This window comes from Bos grunniens, chromosome 29, assembly GCF_055505025.1.
Source record: "Bos grunniens cultivar Pamir isolate PY7600 chromosome 29, Bosgru_T2T1.0, whole genome shotgun sequence".
NCBI lineage: Eukaryota > Metazoa > Chordata > Mammalia > Artiodactyla > Bovidae > Bos > Bos grunniens.
The window spans coordinates 11,251,363-11,261,893 of NC_141193.1; the positions used below are offsets into that span (position 1 = coordinate 11,251,363).

Below are 10,531 nucleotides of genomic sequence, written 5' to 3' on the forward strand. Positions count from 1 at the left end.
ATGACCATGGACAGGCAGCATGTCCTCAGGCTCTCATCTGCAGGATGAAAATGATAGCTGTCCTGCCTTCCACACTGGGATGTTTTAAGCATCAGCAATAACAAATGGGAACGTTTTAGGTAGACTGAATTGCTATCTAATATAAGGAAGTACAGGTTAGAAAGCAGAGTGTTGAGGGGTGATCCTTGGGATTCCAGAAAGCTGACTTTAAAAAGCCCAGTGAACAAGAAGAGTTAACACAATAAAAAGATGAACGAATGACCAGGTGACATACAATGTGTTATCGAGACCAGTAAAGGCAAAAGCAGTATAAAAACAAGTAACCTGTAGTGGAAGGGAATCTCCGGAGGGTCTACAATGTTACCAAACTTATAGGAAAAAAAAATTGCAGTGCCTCTCAGAACTTAAACCAGTGTTCTCAAGTTGAGTTCCATGGTCACCTGCATCTCAGATGTGTGCCATTGCCAAAATGCCTTCCTGTGCTGCATCAACTCTAAAGTCTAGAAGTCTACTTTTTATGTTCCAGATGGCTTATGTGTGTGGGGACTAGAGTGTGAGGACTGTTAGACTGGAGAAGCAAATACATTCTGCAGTTTCTCTTAGGGGCAACCATTGGAGTATAGAAAGGGAAAGACTTGGATCACCTCTGCCGTGCAGTCACCTGGCAGTTGTAGGCATGAGTGTGAATATCTGAGCAACTTCTGTCAGCCTGTGACCAGCGCCTGCTCCTTTGTCCTTTCCCATTGTCCCAGAATGTTAGTTCTTCAGGTGTGCATGGTGTATGGTGGCTTCCCTTGACACTACGGTGAGTACAGCCTGACACGTTAAACCCTGAAAGACTAGCTGTGCTGATTCCATCCTCCACTGCCTCAGTTTCTATTGTATGATGTTCTCTGATGACTAACCATCCACACAGTTGGCTCTGACAAGCAGCAAGAAGAATAGAACATTTATGGGACCCCTGGTGGTCCAGTGGTTAAGGCTCCTAGCTTCCACTGCAGGGGTCACAGGTTTGGTCTGTGGTCAGGGAACCAAGAGCCTGTGTGCAGTGTGGCATGGCCAAAAATTAAATAAAAAGGAGGCGCATTTATGAAGCCATGTATGGGAAATGCAATGCTTCGAGGTACCCAAGGAGAAAATGTGAGGACTTCCTGTTTTAATCCTGTGCCCGTTTTCAATCATTCATTCCCATACTCATGTGGTACCCTTTGAGGACTGGGGCTAATCCAGACTGAGACAAGACAAAAGTTTCTAACAAGTTAGTAACCAGTTGATGCTTGGCTATGTTACTTCCTCATCTCTAAACCTGCCAAGTCCAGGGTGAGATTGAATTGCTCTCTAAAGCCCCTGTGAATTATAAGTTGCCTCTTAGAACTGAACCTCCCATTCATTTTTCTGCATTGCTGGGAGGGTGGTGATGGTTTAGTCGCTAAGTTGTATCCTACTCTTGGCAACCCCATGGACTGTAGCCTGCCAGGCTCCTCTGTCCATGGAGTTCTCTAGACTGGAGTGGGTTGCCATTTCCTTCTCTGGAGGGGTCTTCCTGACCCAGGAATTGAACTCAGGCCTCCTGCATTGCAGGCAGATTCTTTAACCATAACCAATGAAACTCTAAATGAAATAGGTCAAGGACAATGAGTTCTCTAGGTTCATACCAGTGATTTCTTCAAAGCAGGGCTAGGCGGCAAAAAGGCAGTGTGAGAAACAGCAGAAAATTGTATTCATGGGATATGCTATTGAAATGTCAGGGAAGTTCCTACTGGAGTTTTTGTTACTGTGTCATGCTGAATTAGACCTATCTAAATACAGTCTTTGGATAGACCCCAAAGGCAGCTCTTAGGCAAGGACACAGAGGGTTAGGAAACACGAGAAGGCCTGGACAGTGGAGACCTTTGTAGAATGAGAATGAGCCTGATCACAGGAAATAAGCAGTTAAAAACCAGCATGACATTCTTAAAGGCCAATTACTTTTTACTCTGAGTAAGAGCAGATAGTCTAGGATTCACCTGATAGCATAGGGGCCATATGGCTCAAGGTTTCCTAAAGTGGCTTCTGTTAGGGCTTCTTGGAGCTAAAAAAATGGCCGCTATCATGTAAGACAAGAAACAGTTTTAAAGATAGTTACTTGGAGAAAAGAAGATACACTCATTTAGGGCAACATTTCTCCAGCTTAAAAAATAAAAGTATATGTTCCTTTTATGTTCACTTGAAATTTTAAAACAAACAACCAAAAAACATTGGTAAGTTTAGAATATGTTTCTTCCAATTAACCACACCTCATCCTGGAAAGATGACGATTATCTGTAAGTATGAGAGACAAGATGCTGGCTGTACAACTACTGATCCTGCGTGCTACAGCTAATGAAGCCTGTGTGTCTAGAGCCTGTGCTCCGCAACGAGAAGCCACTGCGGTGAGACGCCCGTGCAACACAACGAAGAGCAGCCCTCGCTCACCGAAACTAGAGGAAGCCTGAGTGCAGAAATGAAGACCCCGCACAACCAAAAATAAATAAATTTTAAAAATATGCTGGCTTTGGGGCAGAGGTGAAGAATGTGAGTGGTCAGGATGACAGGTCTGAAGAAGACACCGAAGCTGGCAGGGCCTTTAGGGATTAATTGAGACTAGAGCTGCAGGGGAGGAAATTCAGCAGGACATCTTCATTGCTGCCTCTGTGTCTGCACAGGATCACTAAGCACAGCCAAGAGCAAACCTTGGGGACAGTCTCTACTTTCTCTTGAAGTGGATGAAATACTAGGTACAGGTGCCATAAGGAAAAGGCTACAACCTCCCACAATAGAAAATACATATTTATTATAAAATAATGTTTGTTTCATGATGAGAGTAGAAAAATAACACTATGAGCTTCTTAAAAAGTTCTGGAGCTCAGTTTCTGAGGAATAGCATGAGCGGCTTTTGCATCACTCTGGAAGCACACCCTCCTGAGGCACCGTGTGCTCTTGCAGGACATGTAGGGCACAGCACACATTGGGAGAGTGTGGCTCAGGTCCTTCTGGAAGCCCAGGGAGCCTGCAAGGTCCACACAAGATGCTCTGGCCACGAAGATCAAAGAGGAAAACCTGAGGTCAGAAGGGAGCTGGTTCCAAGGAAGGCCTGGAAGGCACCAGCCGTGCCCCTCCCCATACTGGAGTGTAGAAGAGTTTCCTGGCTGATGGTCCTTGTTGAGAAGATGGTGCCCAGTGGCCTTATGCTGGGTTTGTTCCCCAGGTGTCTGTGCTGAGGAAAAGCTGCAACCTTTCTCAGGACAACTTGGCCTGCCATTTCTCACTGGTATGGCTGAAGTACCAGAGGTATGTATGGTACTGCCATACATACCTTCAGCCTGTGAAGGCTGCTGGCTGAAGTTTTTGTACTTCACATCCTGTCCATACTGATGGCAGAAAGAAAGAAAGAAAATGTTAAAAGTCCAGTGAACAAAAGAAGCTGGCCTGAACTGTTCTATAATCCAAGCCTCTTGGCCCCAGAAAGCAAGAATATCTTCCCTAAGTGTGTAACTTCGGGAAAGACACCTTTCTACCCTCAGTGGGAGAAACACCTTTCTCACCCTTAAACATCCTCTAGAGTCCAGACCCTTCAAGCTTTAGAAGAACAATGAATCCCTCCCTGGGATGGGAACCCAACCCTCAGGTGATGGGAAATGGCCCCTCAGCAGCAGTACCTGGAGAAAGCGGTCAGGGTGAGCACCTCAAGCAGGAGCTCTGAGCCGCAGAAGAAGAGCAAGATGCCGTTCATGATGGCTTCCAGGCGGAGCACGTAGGTCTGCAGCAGCAGGTAATAGGAGGCCATCATGGTGGACGGAAAGGTCAAGGCCACACTAATACCAAGTGGCATCTTTCTCTGGCAGAGGTTTCCCTTTGTACCTGTCAGACACAGCCCATGGAGTCACCTCCAAGTGGCCTGCTTTCCTTGGCCTCAGAGGAAAAGGCGGGCAGGATGGGATGGACTGGCAAGCAGAGGCAAATGGTCCTGAATAGGGAAGTGCAACTTCATTAACAGGGTCCCACTGTGTTAAAAACAAGAGGCTTTGGAGCGGCTGTGAGATTAGCGTCATTCGCAGAAAGGTCCTGCTCCCAGTGAAGAAACAATGGGATCTTTATTTGAGGAAAGATCTTTATAATTATAAAAATAATATATAATCATTGAATACTTTGTCAATTAATATAGAAACTATGGACTTCCCTGGCAGTCCAGTGGTTGACTCTGCTTCCACTGCAGGGATCATGGGTCCAATCCCTGGTTAGGGAACTAAGGACCCACGTGCCCCACGGAATGGCCAAAAAAATAAAATAAAATAAAAAATATAGAAAATCATTTTAGAAAATATAGAAATTAAAAGACCTCATGATTCACCCTCTAGAGAAAGCCATTACTACAGGATGAGGTATACTGTTTCAGACATTTTTTGTGTATGTAGTCACGTGTTATTATTTTCATTATTATAAAAGTAGCGTCATACTCTGCATACTGTTTGGCAACTTATTTAACCATTTAACATAGTTAGATGTCTTTCCACATTAACTACCTTTTACTCTATCATAACTCCACACATAACTATCTTTTTTAATGGCTATGAACAATTCACTGAACCAATATCATAATTTAACTAATCCTGTATTGATAGGTGTTAGGTTGTTTCTAAGGTTTTGATGTCAAAAAATACGTGGCAATAACATCCTCATATAGATATATTTGTGTATCTGTAGAAGTGTGTTTTTTTCAACCAGTTTTAGAAGGGAAATTGTTAATGTCTAAGAATATGAATTTTACCTGGTAAAACCATTAGCAAAAAAGGTTATACTAATTTATATTCCTAGGGGTGTGGGAATAGAAATACTCACATGAGTGTGAGACCATACATACTGTTTCTTGCAGTTATTTGCATACTGAAAATCTGGAAATCTTTTAATCCTATAGGTGAAAATGTTACCTTGTTTTTCCAGTTTGCTTTTTGTTAGTGAGTTTGGGCATTTTATCACAGTTACTGGTCCTTTGTAATTATTCTTATGTGAACTGCCCATTAGGGTCCCTTGCTATTTTTTTTTTTTTTTTTTGCTGTGCAGCATGCAGAATCTTAGTTCCCCAACCACAGATTGAACCCCTACCCCCTGAGTTGGACGCTTGAAATCTTAACCACTGGACAGCCAGGGAATTCCCTCCCTTGCTAATTTTTAAAACTAGCTTTTTTTTCTTAGCATTTTATGTGAGCTTTCTTTATCCCTTGTGATATGTGCTGAAAGTATTTTTTTTTCTTCAGTGTGTTTAAAGAACATTTTCAGGGATGACATATTCTAACTAATTAGGGCTTGCTCTGTATTTCTGGGAATATAAAACTTGTCCTAGAGAGATCCTTGTTCAGAAAAATGAAGGGGATCTTAGTGCTGACCTGTGCAGGCATCTCCTGCCCCAGACATGGAGTTGCAGCTGAATCTATTCTCCCAAGAAAACCAGTGAGAGGAACAAGGCACTCTTGTAACAGTTAGACAACTGGGAAGGAATTGTCTAATATCTTGCCACTGCCCACTTCTGGCCCTGCAGGGCAACGGACAGATACATCTTGACCCAAAATATGAAGCAGCTTGAAACTTCAGAGAGGGGGTAATGGGATATACCACCAGATCCAATCTCTTGATTGGTGAGCCTAGGTTATGTACTTTTCCTTGTTGATCAGGTTACGGATAACAGCTCATCTCAGAAAGAATGGAAATATTCTTTGGACAAACACTCACCAAAAAATAGTCGAATTACTTCAACTCCGAGATACAGGAAGAGCATCACCACATCCAGAACTAGATTGGCTGTTGGGTATGGGAGCAGGAGACCTGCCGATACAAAAGTCAAGAGTTTGCAAACAACACAGAACAGCACGCAGGAGAACTCCCACACGCCTGAGTCTTATCAGCTTTCCATGAACTACTTAGTGAGATGTGGGCAGGATCTGTTAACCTGATGCAGGATGTGTTAACTCCTTGTTGTGGCTGCATTTCTGTTAGAGGCAGGCATGTTGTTATGGGGTTTTACTCCTAACTCGGACAGTCTATGAGGACTCCACCCTCCACCATTATCAGCTGTATACCGGTACACAGACCGCTGAATAGCTTCTGAGGGTCATCAACGGGCTGAAAGTGGAGTCCAGCAAGAGGTGATGGGGGAGAGTTGGAATGGAGAATCCCACATTTCCCAAACTCAAGAAATTCTTGCCCAGGAGCTTCCTACTAAATCATTCTACAGTCAGCTGATGAAGAGACTTCTACCTTACAGTGAAGAGGATCCCTAGAGGGCAGAAAAGAATGAAAAATAGGAAGGTTTTTGGTGGGAGTTGGCTCTGCGCTGAAGTGGGGAAGGGATGTGGACAAGGGTAGTCAAACACCAGGCCTCACCTTTATACAGAAATATGAAGAGTTCCAGCAGGAAATAGGTAGCATAATACCACCCATTCAGAAAGAACAGAATTTCCAGCGGGGTGGAGGACAACCGTTTACCTGAAAATGTGAGCACAGAGAAAAAGAGATGGGCTGGAGGGCAGCTCAAACCTGTTATTTCAATGGTTTTGTGTCTAACTTGAAGGAAACACGAGGTCGCAGCTAATGGAAAGGGCCACTTGGGGCACTTCTGATTGCTGATGAGGAGAGAGAAAGAGAGAGAGAGAGAGAGAGAGAGAGAGAGAGAGAGAGAGAGTGTGTGTGTGTGTGTGTGTGTGTGTGTGTGAGTGTGTGTGTAGGGTGTCCGTGTGTGTAGCGTTTCTCTGTGTGAGTGTGTAGAGTGTCGCTAAACTTGACTCTGGGCTTCCGGCGCGAAAGTCAAAGCCCCTTTAAGATCTAACCTCGTCACTATTTGGGAAGGGAAAAGGGGTGCAGAGGCCAGCACTGGCTTGTTTGAAGTCACGCTACAAATTTGTAACTGAGCTGGCCTAGAACAGGCCCGGCCAAGAATTTGGGGGAATCTGAGACCCGCACCTCGAGACCTTCAGGAACTCAGGGAGGGTGAGGCTGCTAGACCCTGCTTTGGACAAGTGAGGTGTGATGTCCATAACACCTGAGAATAGAGGGTTTATAAAAGTCGAGCAATGGGAGAGAAAGGAGTGGAGTATAGAAGCGATCAGGACCAGAGACTCACACACCTCCGTAATCTCACCTCGCGGCGCCATCTCCAGTCCCCATGGAAACTGCTTACGCGGCTACCTCTACTCTTGGAGCAGCGAGGCGTTGCCGGAAGCGGGGGACGGAGCGGCCCGAGATTCTGGCCTCTCTGCCCGCCCATCACACTCTATGGTTCCCTGGTGCGAAGGCCGTTTTGTTGCGTCCGCGCGTGCGCGCAAACGGCCTTCGCTGGGGTTCTGACTGGCGACCATCGACAGCGCGGTGTCAACCCAAGGAGCTGGAGTCCGCAGGCCCTCAGGGCTGGGAGCAGCTGTTGGGCTTCACTACCCAAAGTTTTTTAGAAAAGGCAGAGGAACCAGAGATCAAATTGCCAACATCCGCTGGATCATGGAAAAAGCAAGAGAGTTCCAGAAAAACATCTATTTCTGCTTTATTGACTATGCCAAAGCCTTTGACTGTGGATCACAATAAGCTGTGGAAAATTCTGAAAGAGATGGGAATACCAGACCACCTGACCTGCCTCTTGAGAAACCTATATGCAGGTCAAGAAGCAACAGTTAGAACTGGACATGGAACAACAGACTGGTTCCAAGTAGGAAAAGGAGTACATCAAGGCTGTATATTGTCACCCTGCTTATTTAACTTCTATGCAGAGTACATCATGAGAAATGCTGGGCTGGAAGAAGCACAAGCTGGAATCAAGGTTGCCAGGAGAAATATCAATAACCTCAGATATGCAGATGACACCACCCTTATGGCAGAAAGTGAAGAGGAACTAAAAAGCCTCTTGATGAAAGAGGAGAGTGAAAAAGTTGGCTTAAAGCTCAACATTCAGAAAATGAAGATCATGGCATCTGGTCCCATCACTTCGTGGGAAATAGATGGGGAAACAGTGGAAACAGTGTCAGACTTTATTTTTTTGGACTCCAGAATCACAGCAGATGGTGATTGCAGCCATGAAATTAAAAGATGCTTACTCCTTGGAAGGAAAGTTATGATCAACCTAGATAGCATATTCAAAAGCAGATATATTACTTTGCCAACAAAGGTCCGGCTAGTCAAGGCTATGGTTTCTCCAGTAGTCATGTATGGATGTGAGAGTTGGACGGTGAAGAAAGCTGAGCGCCAAAGAATTGATGCTTTTGAACTGTGGTGTTGGAGAAGACTCTTGAGAGTCCCTTGGACTGCAAGGAGATACAACCAGTCCATTCTAAAGGAGATCAGTCCTGGGTGTTCATTGGAAGGAATGATGCTAAAGCTGAAACTCCAATACTTTGGCCACCTCACGCGAAGAGTTGACTCATTGGAAAAGACTGATGCTCAGAGGGATTGGGGGCAGGAGGAGAAGGGGACGACAGAGGATGAGATGGCTGGATGGCATCACTGACTGGATGAACATGAGTTTGAGTGAACTCAGGGAGTTGGTGATGGACAGGGAGGCCTGGCGTGCTGCAATTCATGGGGTCGGACATGACTGAGCGACTGAACTGAACCCAAAGTTTACAGTGAATCGGCAGAAGTAACCAGTAGTGGTAATGTGACCACAGGATTGGCAAATAGGTCCTAGCCCCACAATTCTCTTTACTAATGGTCTGACAATACACGGATAAAAAAAAATGAAAGTGTAGTCACTCAGTCATGTCCAACTCTTTGTGATCCTGTCAACTGCATGTAGCCACCAAGCTCCTCAGTCCATGGGATTTTCCAGGCAAGAATACTGCAGTGGGTTGCCATTTCCTTCTCCAGGGGATATTTAGGACCCAGGGATCAAACTCAGGCCTCCGGCATTGAGAGCAGGGTCTTTACTGTCTGAGCCACAAGGGAATCCCACACAATGGTCTGACAATGCATGAAAGTGCTTTGCAAATGCAGTTTGGGGTTTGGGGGTCTTTTGTCTAGCAAGCAGTCTTTTGGGGGAGAGTAACAGGGGATTTAGTGCGTCCGATTTATCAAACGAGTACTTAGAACAGAATTAATCAGAACTAGAGGCTCCTTTGGCAACCCACTCCAGTATTCTTGCCTGGGAAATCTCATGGACAGAGGAGCCTGGCAGGCTAGACAATCCTGGGATTGCAAAGAGACTTCACTGAGCGACTGAGCAGGCAGGCAGAGGGTCCTTTCAAGGAGCATAAATACGATGGGCAAGATGAAACATGATCACCACGTGACCCCTGACGTGCATCGGAGTTGGGGAGACAAAGTAGGTGGGAACTGAAAGAAGTTTTCAAGAGATGACTGGTGAACTGCGCTCTGAAACCTGATTATGGTTTGGAGCAGTTAGCATGTGTTACCGCCCACAGGGAAGCAGAAAGAAGAGTTTTGATTGGACTCAGGTTGACTTGACTGTCAGCCACTGTCAGGATAGGACAGAAAACATTGTACACTCAAACCAGGTGATTTGAATAGAGTGACTTTTGTTTTTCAAGTGTACAATTCAGTGGCATTAATTATATTCACAATGTTGGGTAACCATCACCATCATTTTCAAAGCTTTTTGTATCATGGCAATGAGAAACTCTGTAACCATTAAACAGTAACTCCCCTTTCTCCCTGTCCCCCTAGGCCCTGCTAACCTTTGATCTACTTTTTATTTCTATGAATTTGCCTAGTCTTTATATTTTAAGTAAGTGGAATCATACAATACTTTTTCTTTTGTGTCTGGCATAATTCCATTTAGCATGTTTTTAAGGTTCATTCATGTTATAGCTTATATCAGAACTTAATTCCCTTTTATGGTTGGATAATATTCCTGTGTGTGTGTGTGTGTGTGTGTGTGTGTTTGCGCGCGTGCACATGCGTGCCACATTTTGTTTATCCATCTGTTTACAGGTAGACATGAGTTTTCACCTTTGGGCTAGAAAAATGCTGCAGTGAACATTGGCATAGAAGTATCTGTGGATGTATCTGTTTTCAGTTCCTTTAAATATACATCTAGGAGGGAATTACTGAATTTTATGGTCATTCCATGTTCGACTTTTAAAAAAAATGTTTTAAAGATTTAATGTTCAGATTTTTTTAAATGTTAAAATTAATTGGGGCAAATTCTGTTACAAGTAGGGGTTAAGGAAAGTCAGTGTGTGGCACAAAAGAAAGAGCAAGGACTCGACAGTCACAGATAATCTGCTCTGTTATTAGTGGCATCTCATCTTGGGCAAATTACTCATGCTGTAGCAGCAGTAGCTAATGTGACAAGATTCTTCCTTAGCACATCATAGAGAGAGGGCTCGGATCTTTCACAGAGAAAGTCCCATAGCCCAGAAGTTCTCCCAAAAGATCTCCACCACAGTACACCATATGGCTGCTCCTGCTGATCGTAACTCACCAATGTATACTGGCCTAGATAATACATGACCTCGTTACCAATGAACATTTCACCTTGTGCACCTGCTGCTTACAAAATCTTCACAAGTGGCAG

The 10,531-nt window shown here is 44.5% G+C and overlaps 1 protein-coding gene across 3 annotated transcripts; it reads right to left on the reverse strand.

Annotated features, from left to right (window-relative positions):
- Positions 1-2,790: 2,790 nt before the first annotated feature.
- TMEM216 (transmembrane protein 216) lies at positions 2,791-7,301 on the reverse strand. 3 transcript variants are annotated; one of them, XR_015157534.1, is made up of 5 exons: positions 7,151-7,301; positions 6,397-6,498; positions 5,746-5,838; positions 3,678-3,985; positions 2,791-3,389 (listed from the first exon to the last, which is right to left on the reverse strand). XR_015157534.1 is itself a non-coding variant. In XM_086383655.1 (5 exons), the coding sequence occupies exons 1-5, from the start codon at positions 7,161-7,163 to the stop codon at positions 2,868-2,870; spliced, it is 621 nt and encodes a 206-aa protein (XP_086239781.1). In that variant the 5' UTR covers positions 7,164-7,301; the 3' UTR covers positions 2,791-2,867. The 3 variants fall into 3 exon arrangements, 2 of the variants coding, with proteins under 2 accessions (XP_086239781.1, XP_086239780.1); XM_086383655.1 differs by having other exon boundaries at positions 2,791-3,078; positions 3,678-3,879; XM_086383654.1 differs by having other exon boundaries at positions 3,678-3,879; positions 7,151-7,297.
- Between the last annotated feature and the right edge of the window lie 3,230 nt (positions 7,302-10,531).

Coding starts and splice junctions, on each gene's coding strand:
- TMEM216 (XM_086383655.1), bottom strand. Junction 5,839..6,396: donor CTTCATATTTCTGTATAAAG/GTGAGGCCTGGT, acceptor TTGTATCGGCAG/GTCTCCTGCTCCCATACCCA. Junction 3,880..5,745: donor AGTAATTCGACTATTTTTTG/GTGAGTGTTTGT, acceptor TGTGTCTGACAG/GTACAAAGGGAAACCTCTGC.